At 43.9% G+C, this 22,514-nt stretch overlaps 1 protein-coding gene across 2 annotated transcripts in view; it reads right to left on the bottom strand.

Annotated features, from left to right (window-relative positions):
* Positions 1 to 22,514, bottom strand: part of LOC124776198 (DNA-directed RNA polymerase I subunit RPA2) — a 237,911-nt gene that overhangs the window by 35,692 nt on the left and 179,705 nt on the right. For both annotated transcript variants that reach the window (XM_047251028.1, XM_047251029.1), the window contains one exon: positions 3,926 to 4,082. In XM_047251028.1, coding sequence (XP_047106984.1) covers positions 3,926 to 4,082 — 157 coding nt within the window. The remainder of the gene's footprint in view (positions 1 to 3,925; positions 4,083 to 22,514) is intronic.

The following is a 22,514-nucleotide window of genomic DNA, read 5'->3' on the forward strand; positions in this document are numbered from 1 at the left end:
TATGGCAATGATCAAATTGACAAACTCTTTGCTGTTTTGGGTAGAGAAGCATTGGAGATACTGTCAGTTCAGAGCTTAACCTTTTTGAATGATAATTTAAACCCAAATACCCTTCACTCATTAAATAAATTTATAGCATCACAGAGGGGATGGATGACACCCAGAATTACCTGTGCATCAGTTACCTATTGCCTGGTTTGGTAATATAAAAAGAAGTAATATGGAGTAATTAAGTCACATCATAGCTTCATGCTTTAATAAATAAAGGTAAGGATTCATCTGGGAATTAGTGTTATAGATTAAGGAATTATATGAAAGTGATTATGCTTTATGGAATTAGCTTTAAATAGAGAAAAAAATTGATTATGAAGATGTGAACATGCAATTAAGTCAGTAAGGAGGAGATCTGAATACAAAATTCCAAATGAAATTTCTAAAGGATGTAAGAATGTTGCACAGCAAAATAGTATTACAGCAGAAAATAAAATTTTTTGAGCTGTCTAGAACATCAAGATGCTTGTCCAGAACACAATGGCTGCAAAACGAACATACACAATTAGGGACCCTAGAACACACACAAGCAAGGAGTACACTGCCAAAAACTGTGTGAGAGAGAGCATCAGGAATACCTAATTCAGCACCATGACGTCACTGCGAAGAAGGTGTAACAATGTTCTGTTAACAGGGCAGGGTGGAGAAACTACACCTAAAGACTATGCAAGAACACCTTTCAGTCTGCAATCTTTGCATAAAAGATCAGCCTCTCAAGCCCTGAAACCAAACAATAGTCAAGCAGAAAACACTGGAGCACGTTCAGTCACCCATAAGATGGACTGGACTCGCATCATTGATCACTATAACCCCCCCCCCCCCTTCTTTTTCCACTCAGGTCTCAGTGTATGGTTATTCCATCTGCATCATTGAAATCCGACAGAAGGCCACCTCCATTAGTTGCAGGATAACCTGTTGACACGTAAGAAAATACTGAGGCAGTCTACTTCTACATGAAACTGCAGCCATCCAGTTGTGGAAGAGAATTTCAACTCTGCGAGATACCACACCTGCTGGTCACAAAAGTGACTGACTGAAGAAGAGGGCCAGGCAGATCTTCCACGGATAAACAACTAATCTGTCCAAATGCAACCTGTTCGACTTGGGAACTGGGCATTGGCACAACCACTTCTTGGCAGTGTGTACCGCCTTAACGGCTGCATGCCCCTCGGGCATAAGATCCTATGGAAAAAATTATTCTACTTCGTATAAGAATTCACATAGGTTGAACTGCTAATTTGAGCAAGGTGTAAATTGGCATTAGATATTTTTCCTATAAAAAATCGTATTATAATTAAGATACTGTTATTATTGTAAATTGTTCTCTGTTTGTCATGGAGATCTCAACAAATTCTTGATACATCTCCTGCATCTGAATCAAATGATTTGGATTATGCACATTATGAATGAACTTAATAAATAACAATTCACAAAGCTCGCAATGAGGATGCTGATGATTTGTACAGAAAAGAAGCACCCAGGGCTGTTGAAGTTCAACAGCATATTCACTGACTGGACATCTGCAGTCATATATTCTCAGAACTATCTTGTTAGTAGTCAAGCCTCTAAAACACTAGACAAAACTTGCAAGTTAGTCAGCATATCCTATGCACAAGCCACATCTACCGCTGAACATTTCTTTTTCCAATATCCATCTGCCCACAAGCGTGTGGCATTTTCACTGTAACCAAATCTATTTTATAACAATTATTTCAAAAGCTGAGCTATTGAAGTAAACACCTTTCTCCTGCAACACTTCCATTATATGAGAAGTGGTTGTCATCTCCCTTATAATCGTTTTCTTTTGACATATATCTCAATTGGCCGATGTCTGCTGACACCTAAGAAAGCAAATGAAGACTTCTATAAAAATACATTTACTCATTTTATAGCAACTATATACTTCAGAATCTTGCTTTACACATGATTTCATCATACCACCATCTTTTATTTGGAAGAGAATTAGGACTCCTTTCCATGTGTGACTGCAATCAAAAAATTTTCTTTAGCAGCTTAATCTCCCTGTTCCTGTTTACCCAGTCATCCCAATACCACATTTGAAAATTCAGGATGAAACAAACAATGGTATGGAGGAATACAACCACTCATTCTACAAAGCTGTTTTTACTCATAGAAACTTAACTTACACACCCACAATCCCTTAACTCCCCCTATCCCTCCCACCATTCAACCCCTCTACTCCTGCAGCCCCCTTAACCCTCCATGCATCCTTTTCATTTCCCACCCTTCATCACGTACACCTGCCTCTCATCTCAGCCTAACCCAATCCCTACCTCAGCCCTCTCACAGAGCCTCACCTTCACTTTTCTGGAATAATTCAACGCAAATCCCTCAAAACAACTACACCAACCAACAAAGTTGGGAGACAGTTTGGCATTGTAAGCATACATGTACAAAAGCGATCCTCAATGCGATGGCCAGTTTGAACACTGCAGTCCTCAACAATGTATGGTTCTATTGAAGTGGTAAGACCTTACCCATTTTTAGTTTTCAAACAGGCAAATCATAGTTTTCGGTGAAAGGAGCAATAAGTGACAAAAAGTACTAGGTCTGCATGGGGTTTTAACCTCTCACTTTCCAATTTGTAAAAGGCAGGATGGAAAGGAGATAAGGGTTTCAAGTATTGTCAACAATGAGTTCACTGTTGTCACTGCTATAAAGAATGCACCTGATAGGAACTCAGCAACTAGTTCAGTGTGCACTGTGATATTCTCTAGAGCAGAATAATAAGCATTTTTCATAAATTCAAACACCCCAACATTGTAACTGTAACTGACTTCAGTTCAATTGACATGAGACATTGAGGCTTAGTAATAATAAAGAGAAAATTTTTTATCTCTGTGAACATGATATCAATGGCTGCTGTATAAATGGTTTATTAATGCTGTTATTTTGTATGTAACTGATGAAATGAATAAATCTGTAGCAATAAAAGTTCAGTTGTGTTCAGTTGAAATATTACTAATGTTAGAGTTTCCTCATTTATTTCTTCCCTTTGACACTACTGCTGCCTCCTCCCCCCCCCCCCCCCCTCAGACAAATAAATAAATAAGATGATGATGATAATAATAATAATAATATAATAATAATAAAGAAAAATGGAAGACCAGAAATGGTGAACAACAAGGCCAACAATGAAACCTATTAGTACAGCAATACTTTCGGATGAGAAATAACACATACCGTGGGTAGCCAGGGATGAAAGGAAGCAAGGGGCAGTGGCAGTACCATTTGTCCTATCCCCCCCCCCCCCCCCCCCCCGACAGGCATTCTTCTGAGGTGCCTATTGTAAAGCTGCAGCATAAGCTCAAATTGGGAATGGATGAAAGGAATCAACTATATCATTTTCAATGAAACCATCCTGGTATTTGCCTTAAATAATTTACAGAAACCATGGAAAACCTATACCTTGATGGGGATTCAAATTGTTATCCTATTACCACTGTACTAACTCACTTAGTCCATTTGATCACATATAAATACCACTGGAGTCTAGAATAGAATAACCACAATATGGAATGGGCACATTGCTACTCACCACACAAAGAAGGCACTGAGTCACAGACAGCATGCATCCATTTAGCCCGTGAATTTATATATGCATATACTTGCTGTCTTTGCTACAAGCATTGTTCAAATCAAGAATGCAGCTGCAAAAGTTTAGCTCTATTGTTCAACACTTTATTTGTTTGCGTACCCACTCCTTAACACTTTCTCTAAATGGTGAGTGACTGTCCTTTTTCTTATACACGACTTTCTTTAAACCACAAATTAACAAAAGCAGTAGTCATTATATTAAAATGGAAGCACTGCACTGCACTGCACTGCAATGACCAATATGAGCTCAACATACCAATTGTCATTCGAGATGGAAAACCATGAGGATTAAAGACAATATCTGGAACCATTCCTGTCTCGGTGAATGGCAAGTCCTCTGTGGGCCACAACTGGCTGCAGATTCCCTTTTGTCCTGCACGACTGGCAAATTTGTCACCAATGCTAGGATCTCGCTGAAAAATGGCAATAAAAGATCACAAATAAATACCATTGAAGCCTAGGATGGAATAACAACAGTATGGACCAGGCAGATCGCTACTCACCATACAAAGAAGGCACTGAGTCACGGACAGGCACAGGAAAAGGAATGCTATAAACATTCAGACTTTGGACAAAGCCCTCCATCAGAAGTAGAAAACTCTCAATACATTCACACAAATCCAACATCTTGAGTTTTGCTTGGAGGAACTTGTGCGAGTTTTCTGCTTCTGATGAAGAACTTAGTCCAAAAGATGAATATCTCTAGAATTCTATTTCATTGTGCCTGTCTGTGACTCAACGCCTTCTCTGTTTAGTGAGTAGTAATCAATCCTTTCCTTAGTGTTACGGAAGTTCAGCGACTACTGAAAGTACAGTGTGCCTTTGTTTCACATCATCCTGTTAAAATGTTTTGCTCATCAGCAAGCTAAGTTTGTTTACGTTGGAAATATGAAAAAGTGTGTCCTCCATTACTGAAATGAGCACGTGCGAAACAATATGTATAGCTGACTCTATGACTAAAGTGACACTTCCTACAAGGAGAGGTTCTCAGTGGTGGGATCAACTTTTTGAATATCAATACAGTGACGTAGGTTACAGTCCCATGTATCACGAACTGCAGCCATTCACCCTGGTGGGCCCTTGCTTGCATATAAGCAACATGGGGGAGAGGGGTGGGGGAACTGATTTTTGTGTGATGCTCTACGGCTTTGGAAAAGGATATTTAACAGGCCAGCTGAGCAGCACTGTGGTTAAGCTACTGGCCCCATAAGCAGAATGTTGTGGGTTGGAATTTAGTCAGGTGCTTTGAAATTGTTTATTTTAAATCATTATTAAAATGACTTTGGTCACCTTTTTATTCAAAAAACGTCAATACCACCATTGGAGACCTCTCCTGGTCAGCAGTTCAATGACAAGCACATATAAATAAACATGGTATGAATGGGAAAAAACTGCCCATCTGCCATGCGTTAAATGTTACATAAAGTTTTTATCCCTATTGTACCGAGTGTCCGGGAAGTAAAGTCGAATTTGAATTTTCCACCATTTTGTCATATGACGGTTGGAGCCACGGTTTTTTCATGTTTGCTACCTGCAATCCTTTCCATTAGTAGCCTGACAGCTTTTGTGTGGTGAGCATTGTTGTTTATTTTCATCTTGGAGCAGATGAAAACTGAGCAACGCATCCAAGTAATAAAAAGTGATTACAAAAACAGCAAAAGTCCCAAGGCAACCATTCGTGAATTACATGTGACACTCAGATGGAATGCTGCTCCAACTGAATCATCGGTTTGGAAGTTGATCCCAAAGTTTGAGACCACGGGTTCTGTTTCAAAAGTTTAGAAAACAGGACGACTCCGTTCTGTTTGAACACAAGAAAACATTGCTGTTGTGTGTGACAATGGTGGTGGTGGTGGTTGTTGGGGTATTTAAGGGGGACTAAACAGCTAAGGTCATCAGTCCCCCATTCCAAAAAAAAAAAAAAGGCGAGACAGAAATGCACAAAACAGGTAAAACCCCAAGGGGAAGGAGACTCCCCCCCAGGCCCTAAAAGAACACAAACGCGGTAACGAACACTACAGAGATGAAGACACCAGACAAAAGGAAAAAGAACAAAAGAAGAGGACCGGAGACTGGTTGACTGACCACGACAACAAAAAAGGGAAAGAGTCAACCAACCGACTACACACTAAAATCTGCAACCAAATATGAGACACTCGAGGACAAGAGACACACAAAGGGAAAGGAGCAGGACCTCCCTAAATGGAACAATAAAAAGGACTACCACAGATAAAATTTAAAACGTCTTCAGCCACGGAGGCATTGTCACTTAAAACCAAAGGCAAAGTGCCCGGGAGATTAAAAGACTGCCGGAGGGTGCGCAGTCGGGGACACTCCAATAAAATGTGGGTGACCGTCAGCCGGGACCCACACTGACACGGGGGGGATCCTCCTGAAGCAAAAGATGGCCGTGCGTCAGGTATGTATGGGCGATGCGCAGCCGACACAGGATAACAGAGTCCCTGCGAGAAGACCGCAGGGAGGAGCGCCACACATCGGTCGTCTCCTTGACAGCCCGCAGTTTATTAGGCGCCGTCATGCCTCGCCACTCAGCAGACCACACCCCAAGCACCTTACGGCGCAACACCAGCTGCTGATCGCGAGCTGTGAGGCCGATCTCCAAAGCTGGGGCGTCGATCGCCCCTTTGGCCAGCCTGTCAACACGTTCGTTCCCTGGGATGCCAACATGACCTGGCGTCCAAACCAAGACCACCGAACGACCAGAACGGGCAATGGCGGAAACAGACTCCTGAATAGAGGACACCAGAGGAGAAGAGGGATAGCAGCGGTCGATGGCCTGAAGGCTGCTCAGGGAGTCACTGCAGATGACAATGGACCTACCTGAGCAGAAACGCATACGCTCAAGAGCGCGTAAGATGGCCACCAGCTCTGCAGTAAAAATACTGCAGCCAGCCGGCAAGGAGCGTTGCTCAACATGGGCAGCATGAGCAAAAACGTAGGCAGTGCGACCATCAACCAGGGAACCATCAGTGTAGACAGGCTCACAGCCCGGAAATGAGGCGAGGAGCGCAAGAAAACGGCGACGGAGGGCCACAGGCGGAACCGAGTCCTTGGGTCCCTGCGCCAAGTCCAGACGGACGGACGGCCGGGGCAAACACTAGAGAGGTGTAGGTGCACGGACCCGGAAGGGAGGCAGAAGAGGGAATGACCCCAGTTCCGACAGCAGGGACCGGACGTGGACAGCTACGGAAAGCCCAGACCGAGGTCGCCGTTCGGGCAGATGGAGGACCATGGCAGGGAAAAGCAGGCGACGATTGGGATGGCCTGGCGAGCAATGCACGTGGACAGCATAGTCGGCGAGCAGACGATGGCGGCGAATCCGCAGCGGGGGAACCCCGGCCTCCACCAGTAGACTATCCACGGGACTAGTGCGAAAAGCGCCAGTGGCAAGCCGAACCCCACAGTGGTGTATGGGGTCTAACAACTTCAACACTGAGGGTGACGCACACCCATAGGCCAGGCTCCCATAATCAAGCCGGGACTGCACAAGGGCTCTGTACAATCGCAGCAGCGTGCAGCGATCTGCACCCCAAGACGTGTGGCTAAGGCAGCGGAGGGCGTTGAGGTGCCGCCAGCATTTTTGCTTCAGCTGAGTAACATGAGGAACCCATGTGAGCCGGGCATCAAACATGAGTCCCAAGAAGCGGCAAGTGTCCACCACTTCAAGCAGGTGGCCGTCGAGGTAAAGTTCAGGATGAGGGTGGACCGTCCGACGCCTGCAGAAGTGCATAACTCGAGTCTTGGGTGCAGAGAACTGAAAACCATGAGTCAGAGCCCATGATGCTGCCTTGCGAACGGCGACTTGCAGCCTGCGGTCGGCGACTCCCGTAGTCGTGGAGCTAAATGAGATGCAGAAGTCGTCGGCATACAAAGAAGGAGACACCGACGACCCCACTGCTGCAGCCAGACCATTAATGGCCACTAGAAATAAGGAGACGCTCAACACTAAGCCCTGTGGGACCCCATTTTCCTGTATATAAGATGAACTAGAGGTGGCACCGACTTGCACCCAGAAAGAGCAGCGCAATAAAAAGCTTTGAAGAAAAGCTGGGAGCCGACCACGAAGACCCCACTCATGCAACGTGGCGAGGATGTGATGCCTCCATGTGGTGTCATATGCCTTCCGCAGATCGAAAAATACAGCAACGAGATGCTGACGTCGGGCAAAAGCCGTACGGACGGCAGATTCCAGCCGCACCAAATTGTCCACTGCAGACCGGCCCCGACGGAAACCACCCTGGGATGGAGCGAGGAGACCGCGCGACTCAAGGACCCAACACAAACGCCGCCCCACCATACGTTCGAGCAATTTGCACAAAACGTTGGTGAGGGTAATGGGACGATAGCTGTCCACCGCCAGTGGGTCCGCACCGGGCTTCAAGATGGGGACAATAACACCCTCTCGCCATTGCGACGGGAACACGCCTCCGCTCCAAATACGATTAAATATCGCGAGAATGTGTCTCTGGCAGTCCCTGGAGAGATGCTTCAGCATCTGCGCGTGGATGCAGTCTGGGCCTGGTGCTGTATCAGGGCAATCGGCGAGGGCAGCGAGGAATTCCCTCTCGCTGAAAGGAGCATTGTATGTTTCAGAACGACGCGTGTGGAATGAGAACGGCGTCCGCTCGGCTCGCTCCTTTAGAGAGCGAAAGGCGGGGGGATAGGATGCAGTCGCAGAGCTCTGTGCAAAGTGCGCGGCAAGCCGTTCAGCAATGGCGGCAGCGTCCGTGCAGACAGCGCCGTCCAAGGAGAGCCCAGGGACACCCATAGGGGTCTGGTATCCGTAAATCCGCCGGATCCGGGACCACACGAGTGAGGGGGAGACATGGGAGCCCAAGGATGAAACATACCTCTCCCAGCACTCCTGCTTACGCCGTGCAATAAGACGACGGGCCAAGGCACGGAGCCTTTTAAAGGCAATGAGGGTCTCGAGAGACGGGTGCCGCCTATGACGCTGGAGAGCCCGCCGACGGTCGCGAATAGCCTCAGCAATCTCCGGCGACCACCAGGGTACAGCCTGCCTCCGAGGGAGGCCAGAAGATCGGGGGATGGCAGCCTCGGCCGCTGAAATGATGGACGTGGTTAAAACACGGGCCACCTCGTCAATGTCACCCTGTGGGGGAGACTCAATGGCTGCAGCAGAAGTAAAAGCCGGCCAGTCTGCCCTGTGGAGAGCCCAGTGGGGCAGGCGCCCAGAAGAATGACTCTGGGGTAGTGACAAATAGATGGGAAAATGGTCACTACCGCACAGGTCAGGGTGCACCCTCCAGTGGAGGGATGGGACAAGTCCGGGGTTGCAAAGAGAGAGATCGATGGCCGAGAACGAAATGCGTGGGAGCACCGGTGTTCAAGAGGCTAAGGTCGAGCTGAGCCAACAAATGCAACACGGCCCGACCGCGGTCATCAGACACAGTCCAACCCCATAGAGGGTTGTGGGCATTGAAATCACCCAGAAGCATCAATGGTGGCGGGAGTTGAGCCAGCAGCGCAGCCAAGACATGTCGGGGGAGCTCCCCATCCGGAGGAATGTAAACAGAGCAAACAGTAATAGCCGGCGAGAGGTCAACCCTGGCAGCAACTGCCTCTAAAGGCGTCTGAAGGGGTACTGGCGAGCTACAGACAGAGTGGTGAACAAAGAGGCAAAACCCCACCTGACGCTCGTTGACAGGCAGCACGGTTCTTATAGTATCCCTGATAACCGTGAAGGGCGGGGGTCCGCAGTGCAGGAAACCAAGTTTCCTGCAGAGCAATGCAGAGAACAGGGGAATCACTCAGAACCATCCGGAGCCCAGGCAGGTGGCGGAAATAACCGCCGCAGTTCCATTGGAGAATGGAAGCAGGAAGGGACTGGGAGGATGTGAATGCGACTAAGAGGCAGACAGCGCTTCAGAGCCAACTGCCGCCACCGGGGGAGAGTCAGCTGAGTCCATAGGAGAGGCCCCCAAGGGTTCCGTGAGGGCGAGATCCGTGGCAGAGGCCAGGATCTCCACCTCATCCCCGGAGCCAGGACTATGTACAGCAGGCAGTGCTGAAACTGCCGGAACGTCCTTCTTCTTGGACACATGCCGTTCCTTCTTCTCACATCGGCCCTTAGGGTGAGAGGGCTGGGAGAGCTTCTCTGAAGGAGCGTCGGAGGCTGACGACGACGCAGAAGCCCTACGACCAGCAGGTGGCGGAACCTTCAGCCACTGGCTGACATCTGGCTGGGAAGGAGAAGAAACGGAGGAAGGGAGAGCCCCGAGGGACCCCTTCCGCGAGAGAGGAACCGGCGGAGGCAACGCCGGCGGAGAAGGAGGGGGAGGGGGAGGAATCGAGCCTCCCGGTTGTGGAGCAGATGTCACTCCCGAAGTAAGCGTGGGGGGAGCGACAGAAGAGGGTTTGCCCCCAACTGCTAAGGGGGCAACAGAGGAAGGCTTGCCCCCAGACATGAGGGGGGCAGACAGAGATACACGGCCCCGAGGGCCCACTGAAGGCGGCACAGGTGAGGCGACAACCGTCGCTCGCGTGGGCGACGATAACGTGGCTGCAGCATAAGATAGTCGAATGGAAGCAGGATACAACCTTTCATATTTCAGTTTTGCCTCTCGATAAGTAAGCCGGTCCAGGGTCTTAAATTCCATGATCTTCTGCTCCTTATGAAGAACGGGGCAATCCGGCGAACATGGAGAGTGGTGCTCCCCACAGTTGACACATACAGGCGGAGGCGCACATGGAGAATCGGGATGAGAGGGGCGTCCGCAATCTCGACATGTAGCACTGGATGGGCAACGGGAGGACATATGCCCAAACTTCCAGCACTGGAAGCACCGCATCGGGGGAAGGACGTATGGCTTCACGTCGCAACAGTAAACCATCACCTTGACCTTCTCGGGCAAGACATCACCCTCGAAGGCCAAGATAAAGGCACCGGTGGCCACCCTGTTAGCCTTGGGCCCTCTATGTACACGACGGACAAAATGGACGCCACGTCGTTCCAAGTCGGCTCTCAGCTCGTCATCGGATTGTAACAAGAGGTCACTATGGTAAATAATCCCCTGGACCATATTTAAGCTACTGTGGGGAGTGACGGTAACAGGGACGTCACCCAGCTTATCGCACAAGAGCAACGCTCGTGACTGGGCTGGGGAGGACGTCTTGAGGAGGATGGACCCATTCCTCATTTTAGACAACCCAGCCACTTCCCCAAACTTATCCTCCAGGTGTTCCACAAAAAACAGAGGCTTCGTCATAAGAAAGGAGTCACCATCAGTCCTGCTGCAGACAAGGTATTGCGGTACGTAAGGCTCCCGCTTGGCACTAGATCGGCGTCCCTCCCATGGCGCAGCCAACGAGGGGAACGACTGAGGGTCATATTGTGCAGCATCAAAGTCTACTCTACCACGCTTAGAGACGCTGGTGGCCGTGCGACCACCAGCTTGGTGTGATTTATTGCGCTTCATTGCGCCACATCCGCCCAGATGCCACCTACTCCGAACGAGGGCTCTCCCCAAGGGCGCCACCCAGCCAAAGCAACGGGTACCTGGCCGATATCCCGTTGCCTGGAGTCCCCGTGCCCCAGACAAGATGGGCACATACTCCTTGGCATGCATGGGGAGGAAACAGCTCTGGCATCTGTAGTGCGATCCCTGCGTGGTCAGGGGGCTACCACCAAGAGGGTACATGACGACCCCACCACAACGGACTGGCTACTGTGCTGGATTTTAGTTGTTGAAAGGGTCCACAGTTGTCGTAGGCGCTAAGAAGAAGAGTGCGCACAAGGCGAGAAGGAGACAACCCAGAAGATGTTGGGCGTAGTCCCCCCCCCCACACGACAATAGGTAACATGCAAGATGGTGGAGCATGATGGACCAATAGAAAAACACCACGTAAGGTGTCCTTCCCCAAATGGCACGCACTAACAACGGAAATTTGGAAAAAAAAGGAGGTCAAACCCAAGAGGGGACCATCACAGAAGGCCGAAACGGTTGAGACTCCTTTTAGTCGCCTCTTACGACAGGCAGGAATACCGCGGGCCTATTCTAACCCCCGAACCCGCAGGGGGAGTGTGACAATGTGACTGTAAGCTTCAGAAAATCGGTTTGCTAATTAGCTTAACAATTGAATTTATCACCAAGTCCACTGCATGAAATCCTTTCAAAAAATCTGAAAATGCATCCACACAAGATTCAACATACAGAGGAGCTGAAACCTGCAGATCTGGGAAAGAGCCACTGATCTGCTCAATGGATCTCGGCTCGACAAGTGGAAAATGAAAACTTCACAAAAGGAATAATTTCCTTAGACGAGGCACACTTCCATGTCTGTGGACATCAGTAATCAGAACTGCAGAATTTGGAGTAACAAAAATCTGTGGGTGACTGTGGAAGATGAGATGTATCCACAATGCACAAATCTGTGGTGAAGATTCTGGGCAAGTGGAGTAATGGGCCTGAATTTTTTTCGAAAATGATGAGGGAGCTACCATCACTGTGAAGGGCAACTGTTACCGAAACATGCTTTCTAATTGGCTTTTCCCTCTTATTGATGAAAATGAAGATTTTTGGTTTCAGCAAGATGGTGCGACATGTCACACTTACCTTGAAACGACTGCTCTGCTGAATGAGAAGTTTCCTCAAAAAATTGTCTCTTTGCGTGGCAATTTGTGGAATCAAAAGTGTATGCGAACAAGCCGCAAATAATATACCGATTGATGGATGAAACTGAAAGGGTTATTATGGCTTCCCACCACATGTTTATACATGTATCATCAAGAATTTCAATGAATGCATTGCTTGTTGCTGTGCGGCCTCAGGTTGCCATATGGAGGTTATTATTTTTCATACATATATGGGAGAAGCACTGAATGTTTTTGTAAGAGAGGGGGAAAATTACATTTTCATCAAATTTTGTTTGTCCTGTAGCACTTTAATTTCGTACCTATTTTCAGGACATACTGTAGTACATTGACTGCATCACAAAACACTACCAGAATCTTTCTAGCTAAACTAATAACATGCACTCATTCTAGACTTACCAAAGTAGATTCTTGAGAGCACTGCAATATCTACATGATGTGAGTGTTGTTTCAATATTTAAAAATAATAGTATGTCAGAAACTGCAGAAGAAAATATTAAATGCCCCCCTCCCTGCTTCTCCCGGCACTTCTTGTCTTCTTTTCACAGATTCCTTTCTAACTGCTACGTTTACTCCCCACATCACAACACTATAATATCAGTTCTAACTTCACTCCCTGTTTCTTACTGCTGCAATGAATGAATCATTCTACAGTGCACTAGTTTAAGTTATTAAACTAAGTATGTAGTTTTTCTGTTATTTTTGTAGGAAACAGAAAGACTGATCCATGTGAATGCAGGACATATAACACTCACTCTCCTTTCTTCTGCATCTCCATCTACATACATACCACACACGCCACCATACGGTGTATGGTGGAGGATACTTTGTACCACTATTAGTCATTTCCTTTACTATTCCACTCACAAATAGAATGACAGAAAGACAACTGTCTGTCTGCTTCTGTACAAGTCATAATTTGTCTTGTCTTGTCTTTGCAGTCCTCACACAAAATGTATGTCAGTTGCAGTCGAATCATTCTCCAGTCAGCTGCAAATGCCTGTTCTCTAAATTTTCTCAATAATGTTTCACACACAGCACGTCGTCTTTCCTCCTAGGATTCCCATTTGAGTTTATGAAATATCAGTTACAGATGTGCACTTTCTGGGGCATTGACAAACCTCATCCTGTAAGTCGGCAATAACCATCGCAGTAAGAAGTAACAGTGAAGTGTTCACATACATCAGACATTATTTTGTACAGCTGGCAGAAATATATGAAAGACTGTAATCTTGGAGGCAGATATTACTTTGTAAGGAACTAAAGAAAAAATTATACCATTGGGGCCTCCTATCTTAAGCTTGGTATGTGGAAATTATGATTGATAATGGAAACAGAGAGGAGGAGATATGGAGAAACAAACACTTGTTGCTGTTGCCTTTGTGCTTCAATTTTACCTTGCATGGGAACAACAATTCTGTGGTTTGTGGTAAACACAACATTGAATTGTAGACAAAAAAAAGTAAATCTGATGGACATTTTTTCAGTATTGTACTTTACAAGTCTTAAGAGAATGGCTGTTTGTCATAGTGGTCTTTTATTTTAATATTTTTTTAATCAGTTATGATGATAATGAAGGAAGAAATTAAACAGAAAAATACTTATGGAAATAATTTGGAATGTGACAAGAGTTATTTACAGAAACAATACGTCATTGTGCCTCAGAAGTGGCTGTTTGGACATTTTTTTTGTAAAGATTACATATTGAAGTGTGGACAGCTGTCTGCAATCACTAAAACTGAGCATGTGAAGGCTTAATATTTCATCACATACAGACATCTGAAAAAGATCTGGCCATGTGCTACTGCAAATAGCCTAGTGTATACAAACAACAAAGTGAAGTTGACTGTACACAGCAGAATTTCCCAAAAATCTTCCAGTTAAATTGGACTAGTTAATAATGGAAAGTATAGGAATCAGTATCTAAATTAGTGTTCGATATTCAGGCAAAGAGATGTGTGAAAGCATGAAACAGAGGGAGTTACTAATAATACCACATTTTTTGTTTCCCCAACAGGCAGTGATTTCCTTTTCATGACATTAAAATTTCTGCATATGTTTCATAGGATTCCAATAACACCTCACTTGTCAATTTCTTTGAACATTTTAGTTATATAGTAATCTTACAGTTTTGAAAATTGTCATCTTTCAGCAACTGTGTACAAATTTCAATGGAGAAATAGCACAACCAACTGGTTGCAAATAATTGTTTAATACATTTACTTAGGTTTCAATACAGATATCTTCATCAGAATGAAAATTTAAAAGCCGTAAAGTTACAATGCGAGAAGGCAACAGTCAAAGATTACAGCAGATATGCTCAAGTCAAAAATTAAAAATGTTGGCTTCAGCATGTCTGCTCTAAATTTTGAATACTGCCTTTCACAACACAACTTTATGGCTTTTAAATTTTAATTCTCACGAAGACAGCCTTAGAGATGTCGAAACCTAGGTAAATATATTAAACAATTATTTGCAACTGGTTGGCTGTGTTATTTCTCCGTTGAAAGATATAGCAATCTTACAAGGAACCACTACTTCACTTTAACACAGGATGGTGAACGTAGCTCAGCAGAAAAATGTGCAGTGGAATAAGTTACTGCTAAATAATAACTGACCTGGTACTACCAGTAATTAACACTACTCTCAGTAATGACTACAATTTGCACCAAATGGGAAGTGTTGTGATTCACACAAAGCATATCACAGTCTTTGGACCCTCAACAATCTGTGGGGATAGCAAATGTTTTGTAAGATTTCCTGACAGAAATGATGATAAAGTACATCCTAGTACTTAAGGTGACCTGCTTGTGAACAGGTATCATTTTTATCTCATGCTGTCAGACTGCATTACTCTTCTTCATCTATAACACCTAGGACATTGGCGTTTTATGCCAACACTGTGTGACATCAGGTCAAGCAGCAGAACAATTTATATTTATTTACCTATAATAGTTTAACCCAGATAACCCTGACGTCCTTCTGGAAGGACGGTGTCACTCAGTGCTGAAATTATTTATTTTTGCGAATAACGCATTGTTGCAATGGACTGTGACGCATTGTTACATGAAGTAGGCAGAGTCAGTTGCACACTGCGACAGTCAGTTTGACGCTGTCGTTCATAGTGAGTGAGAAACTGTGTCTTGAAAATAGGGCCTATTTTACCATGGACGAACTGACTGACCTTGTCATCGATGTGTATGTATATTTTCTTTCATAGTGCATCAATAATTCTGAAACTTGTCATATAATATCATCAAGAATTAACCTATATTATTTACGGGTTCATATTATGATTGAAAGTTTTCGTCAGTTGCAATTCAATAATGTTTTCAACCGTCTTTCCAGAAGGACGTCAGGGTAATATGTTGTCATTTTGTACTCACAGAAAACAATGTACACTGATGGAACTTTTGGACATGTTGGAATCAAAAGATTAGGAAATACCTAATGCTGGCATGTGTAGTAAGGATTATGAAACGAAAGGTATGGGGTACGGTGTGGTATGACTTATGTTGACCAGTTACTTCCACATGTTCCATATCGAATATACTTTGATAACCTCTTTACCAGTGTTGACTACTACATGACATAAAAAGAGAGGAGCGTGGAAGAAACAGGAACAATAAGAGGAAACAGAGCTAAGAATTGTACTCTATCATCCGTAGATAAAATGATGAAAGAAAATACAGGATCATATGAAGTTTGTTCTGACTCAGCATCCGGGATTTCCATTGTATGTTGGAATGACAACAGTGTTGTTACTGTAGCCACCAACTTTGACAGAGTGCAACCACTACGCTCTGTAGCAAGATTTTCCAGGGAACAAAAGAAAAGGATTAGCGTGCCTCAACCTAACTTATTTCACTCCTACAATACTCATATGGGAGGCATAGATCGAGCTGACCAAAATGTATCCCTATATAGATGCTCTGTAAGAGGGAAAAAGTGGTATTTCCCGATCATTGCACACTTTATAGACATTGCAGAGCAAAATACCTGGGATCTTTACACGAACAACGAAAAACCCATAGATCACCTGACATTTAGTCGCCGAATTGTCACTGCAATTCTTGAAAGTAACAAAAGAGTCACTACCAGCAGAGGACGTCCTAGTAAGAGGGCAAAACTAGATTCTAGATTTGATGGAAGAGAACATTAGTTTGCGGAATTACCAATGGACGAGATAACAAAAAAGAAGAAGCAGCTGAAATGTCAAAGTTGCCACAAAAAAACTACTACTATGTGCGTAAAATGTGACGAACCACTTGATGTTTGTTGCTTTTTGTCTTATCATACTAGTGCATAAAATATGTGTATAGGTTATTTTCTTTGTTTTTTGAATTTATTAGCTGTTTTAGCCAATAATTCAAATTTATTTATGTTTATTTGAAAGTATAAAAACCAAAACAAGTTAACTGTGCAATGTCATATACTTTAAAAACATGTTCCCTTATTGTCCTGACGTCCTTCTGGAAGGACGCCCAATTTTTGGAAATACTAAATAAAAATAAATACTCAAAATTGTTTTTACTTTCTTCCTTACAACCTTGTGAATCAATGTAGATAAGATATAAATCAATTTTGTAAAACAAATAATTCAGGACTATCTGGGTTAATTACTACAACACATTTTTATGTATCGAATTTTGAAGACAAGTTTAGTTTTCAGTATCATCATCTGAGACACCATGTTTCTAATATCACTTGGATAAGAAGGGACGAATAAATATGGGAAGGTGGCCACGAGAGCCCCACTGGTGAAGCTGACAAGAGTATTGTGCCGCCTAGTAGTATAGTACACATAATCGATGTCAAAAAAATCTCTCTATACAATGCTGCTTACATAGGAACGCCTGCATAATACCCACCCCTAGCAGGGTAGGGTTGTCGACAGGAGGTCAAAATCCCCTCAATCCACACCGAGAGTGGCTAAGGAACTGCCTGGTCTCTAGCATTTAGACCAGATGACTGTTAATCATTCACTTCAAGGTCTTACCTACACAGTACTAAAGTGTGCTTTGGTAACTACTGGGACAAGTTCAGTCCTTTCCTGGTTTGAGGAGAGTTATCAAAATTTTCTTGCCACAAAATTTGAAGAGGATTTCCTTTGAGGCTGTTTGCAAGTTTTGCAGCATGCTTCCATGTACACTTGCCACAACCTTTTCTTTTTGTTTAATGGTCATTGAGCTTTGGTTCTCTCTACACAAAATGCTGTGAGGTCTGTGAAGTTTTCTTCTATTGAGTGGCATTTAAACCATCATAGACCCAGATTGCTGTTTGGTATGCATCAGTCTACCAAGGTACACGCTGCCTTCTAAGATGACCTGAAGATTTCAGGATGGACAAGATGGCGGCAGGATGGACAAGTTGGCGGTATGGTGGATCATATGTGTGATATGGCCCACCCACTTTTGGACACTGTCTCAAGTGTTCAAACACAGCTAGCTGGCTGAACAGCACCCAGTTAGCTCTGCTGCTGATCATGCATCATGGCGGCTTCCTTTCAAGGGTTGCTCTATGTGGTATGTTGATCCAGAGTGGAAAGTCATCACTGGAATAAAGGTCATCAGTATCCTCCTACTGAGCAGAATCAACATGGGCTGCAGAGCAAAAATACAGGTCTTTGGTTGAATATGAACCTGTGGGATTTTCCCTGCCTCGAGATGACTGGGTGTTGTTGTGTCGTCTTCATCATCATCATTCCTCCTCGTTACGATCAGAGGAAGGCAATGGCAAACTACCTCCGCTAGGACCTTGGCTAGTACAGCGGTGCGGATCTCCCACATCGTCCCCTACGCTCCTCGGAGTATGGGACCTCATCACCACCACCACCACCACCACCACCAGTGTTATAATGAGTTGGATTGCCTGTTTTGAGGATGCACAGCTCCTGTGACATCATAAGGCTCTCTAAAACTCAAACCCACAGGAATGTAAATGATGAGCCCCATAGTGCTTTACAGATATTGGGTCTCCCAGGAGGAGAAATGGTTGGGGGAGTAGGTCTATATGATAAGTGTCTCATAATCTATTGCTTCCTGTGGAGATAAATACAGAGCATATTGTGATCCTGTGATCCACATGAACCTCAATGGCAACTGCTTGCACATCAGTAACCAGGGAAAAGCAAAAGAGTGGTGTGAATTATTGATAAACCTCCCTTGGATCTTCTCCAGTTAGGTCAACCTTGTGGTGGAGGATATGACTCCATAGCACTAGGGCATCAGTAAGTTTAAAAAGTGTTTCCTGTAAACACAAGCACAGGGGATGTTTCAGGGGATGTTTCTGCACTAATAATTTCAGTTCCTCTACATCCGTCCTGAACTCATACATGTTCCACTGTAGTATGAAGCCATTTAATCGATGAGGCTTTCCTTTCATACTATCTCGCAGCCGGGGTGGGGATCCCACAATGGATGAAGGCTTAGTCTGAGGGCTAGATGGTTACCCCCAGACTGGCTTCATATTCCATTGTCTCCAAAGCCAAAACATTAAAATAATCAGGTAGAATGGGGTCTACATTGTCTGACCAATTCCTACTTGTGTTGTTCTGCAGTTGTCACTTCCCAATTGGTTTGCTTGCTTGAGAAGGCCTCAGAAGAATGACTGTGGCATTGATAGTTGCAATGCTGGTCTGTTTAGCAGAATCTGCCTTTTGAGGTGGCGGAAATTCTCCAATGTTGGCAACTGTGGTCTTTTCCGATGTTCTGGGGAGGAGCTATTGGCTTCAGAATAATGGTACCTATACAACTGCAGTGACAAATGCAGGTAGTAGAGGCATTGGCTTCAGAATAGTCTTCATATTATCTGAAGCAGTACTGAAAGTGGGAGGTTGTATGGACTTCTAGATATTTTTGGCCTCATCATATGGCATGAGTTTCACTGTTTGAGCTCCTCTAGCTTCCTTTCTTGGGAGTAGATGCTGCAGTTTCTGCTACAGACAGGGTGATCCTCAAAGCAATTAACACACGGTCTTACCACATTTGCCACTAGTGGCTTCTGTCGCCTTACGCACTAGAGTACAGTGGGTTTGGGACATAAGACTGCACTTTTAAGTAAAGAAAACCTGCCCTGATATGCTCTGGAAGTTTTGTGTTATGTAAGGACAAAGAGGTCCGATTTGACCAGATTGTCATCTACCTATTTCATTATGTTTTCCATGTCCATGATACCTTCTTTAGCGCACTTATCTCTCAGTTCATCTTTGGGAACTTCTACAATATCTCTGCACAATGTAACAAATATAATATTTTGTATCTGTCTATGAGCAATATTAAAAATTTCACTTCGTGAAGATAAGTACAGCCACAAATTCCATCTCATAATTTTATAATTTTCTCGAGTGAATTTTTGTTTTGATACAAATGTGAGAGAAAATGAGTCTTTTTCCAAAGTTTTGGAATGGAGAGATCCTAGTGATAAATTGTGCATTACGAAACTTCTTAATTATGTACTTCACTGAACTGAGACCAGATGAGCAAAAAAAAAAATTGTAGGTGGCCAGTTTGTATGCTGGTGTGTATTCACAACAATGTTGGAAAAGAAATGTGTACAAGTGATACAATGATTTCAAGTTTACATTCATTGTGGATTATACAGTTTTAGATGCAAAAATTGGGAAGCATTATTCTCCAAGTAGCTATGTTATTCACATTGAAGAAATATTTTTGAAATGAGAGTACAAGATTGATGCCATAAAGACACACACATGTAAGATAATGACAGCCGGGGCTTAATTTCTTGTTGGTAACGAGGTCATATAACACAGCACTATCTCAGTTCAAGGAATCAGCCTCAGGCTCATCAAAGGAATGAGCCCAGTATTTACTTAACTAACATGGGTAACCAAGGAATGGAATGAGGATTTGAACCCTGCTCCTCTTAGGTACAAGTTCAGTGCTCCTTCAGTTTGTACACACATGCAGGCTTACCACATCAAATAAATACAAACTAATGCCTACTCCACATAAAAATTGAGGGTGAGATAGTATCTCAGTTACAAAACGTAAACTTCATGCTAGTGCTACTTCTTTTACACTTACATAGGGATAAGAAGAGTAGTCTTAACAACACTGCATGTTCATTACAAGGAGATTTCAAAAAGTATGGCAGCTGAAGTAACTTTTACTGAATGCTGCACTACACATCAAAGTGACACAAATACACAGCACTATTTTTCAGTGAGTCACCAAGTCTTAGTAAGCGATGGTTGGAACATTCAACCATTTGTTCAATTCCTTGAGAATAGAAATCTGCTCCTTGGTCACAGAGCCACTCGAGAAGCACTTAGTCAGTATCCTAATCATTGGGAAATCTCTTTCCCCCAGAGTGCCAAAAACATATAAATCACATGGTGCAAGATCAGCATTACCCACATCCAGGCAACCTTGGTCAAAGTGTTGGTACCATTTCTCTACAGCTGGACGCAACACTGCATTTGGTCCATGTACTGTCAGAACTTTATGGTGAATCTGTGTGCAATTTTGACGCTTTATCGACAAGAATTGTACTGTCCCACTTACTTCTAGTTTTGAATTCCTTTCCAGCTGCCGAGCAATTTCACTCACTCACCGTGGCGCACCTGTCGTCTGAATAGCATCAAAACTGTCTGCAGAAAACACTGTACATGCACTCTCTTTTTACTAGGATTCATATTTTTAGGCGTCAAAAATCAGAAAGCTATTTAGTTTTTATGTTTTAAGAGTGCTTGAAATATGTGGTAAAAAAATAAAAATAATTATAGTTCAGTTTTTATGTGAATATGAACAATATGCAGTACTCATGAACACAGTTTATGCCATCCCTCATTATTTGCTGAGGAATTACAATACACAGTGGGATGTATTCTCAGGTTATACATTACAAATGACTGGCAGTTATCCTGAAACACTGCCTTACATGGGGAAAATTAGCACTCCATGTCACAAGGTGTCAGTCTGGCAAGTTGACAGCAGGGAACATTGCTCGCACTCATATCAATATCCTCTTCTTGATTGCCACCTAACAAATTCATTATTTTGCAAATGGTTGGAAAAGCTCTATTGTTTTCAAACACACATCTAAATTTATTTTGTAACATTTGTGTTATAGACTGCTAAGACTTATGTTTTCTTTTGACATCATGAACATGGTGAACTGTTTATTACAGAAAGATCTCTCCTCTCTTTTCAGGTTTGTCAATTGTGCTGCAACAGAAACAAGTTAGCAGATATATATGTCGACTCATTTTTTACACTGTGTCACTCAACATTTCCCAATGGATTTCCAAGGAATTTTCACCATCTTCACCCAGTACATTAATTACTGAGGCAAAACGGTCAAGTTTTCTATGTAACACTGGACTGCAGTGAGCCAAGTTCCCCACTGCATTATTACTGGAATGGATGGCAGTGGTGTGTTGGGATTTTGTCATCTTGAAAATGTGAAATTTTCTCAGTGACTTAATGAGCACACTTTTCATACTACAAATCTATTTATCCTCATTAGGATATAATGCTCTAATTTCTTCACATAGTCTATGTAAACTGTGTGCAATGCATGTAACACGGATCATTTTAGAATAACAACAAGACTTGTGACTGCCTTCTTCATATATGTTGCAGCATCTGTTGTGGTCTTCAGTCCTGAGACTGGTTTGATGCAGCTCTCCATGCTACTCTATCCTGTACAAGCTTCTTGATCTCCCAGTACCTACTGCAACCTACATCCTTCTGAATCTGATTAGTGTATTCATCTCTTGGTCTCCCTCTATGGTTTTTACCCTCCACGCTGCCCTCCAATACTAAATTGGTGATCCCTTGATGCCTCATAACATGTCCTACCAACCGATCCCTTCTTCCAATCAAGTTTCGCCACAAACTCCTCTTCTCTCCAATTCTGCTCAATACCTCCTAATTAGTTACGTGATCTACCCATCTAGCAGCACCTGTTATTAACAGTAAAAAGTTGTCCAACTTTACACCACTTGCCCACAGAATTTGCACTCTTTCATTAAGTAATCTTCCAACCACAACACGGTTTGGATTATTAGTAAAAAAAAAAAAAAAAAATTTCTTCAAAATCATTTCATCGCATTGTAATACTCCAACAACGACCTTTGCAACTTTCCTGCCCATAGAGTCTGAAGTTTCGTCTAACACAGTATTGGCTATGGCATGCCAAACAGCATGCGAGCCCAATGTATGGACCGCATATGGGCCAAGGCTTA

Source organism: Schistocerca piceifrons, chromosome 2, assembly GCF_021461385.2.
Source record: "Schistocerca piceifrons isolate TAMUIC-IGC-003096 chromosome 2, iqSchPice1.1, whole genome shotgun sequence".
NCBI lineage: Eukaryota > Metazoa > Arthropoda > Insecta > Orthoptera > Acrididae > Schistocerca > Schistocerca piceifrons.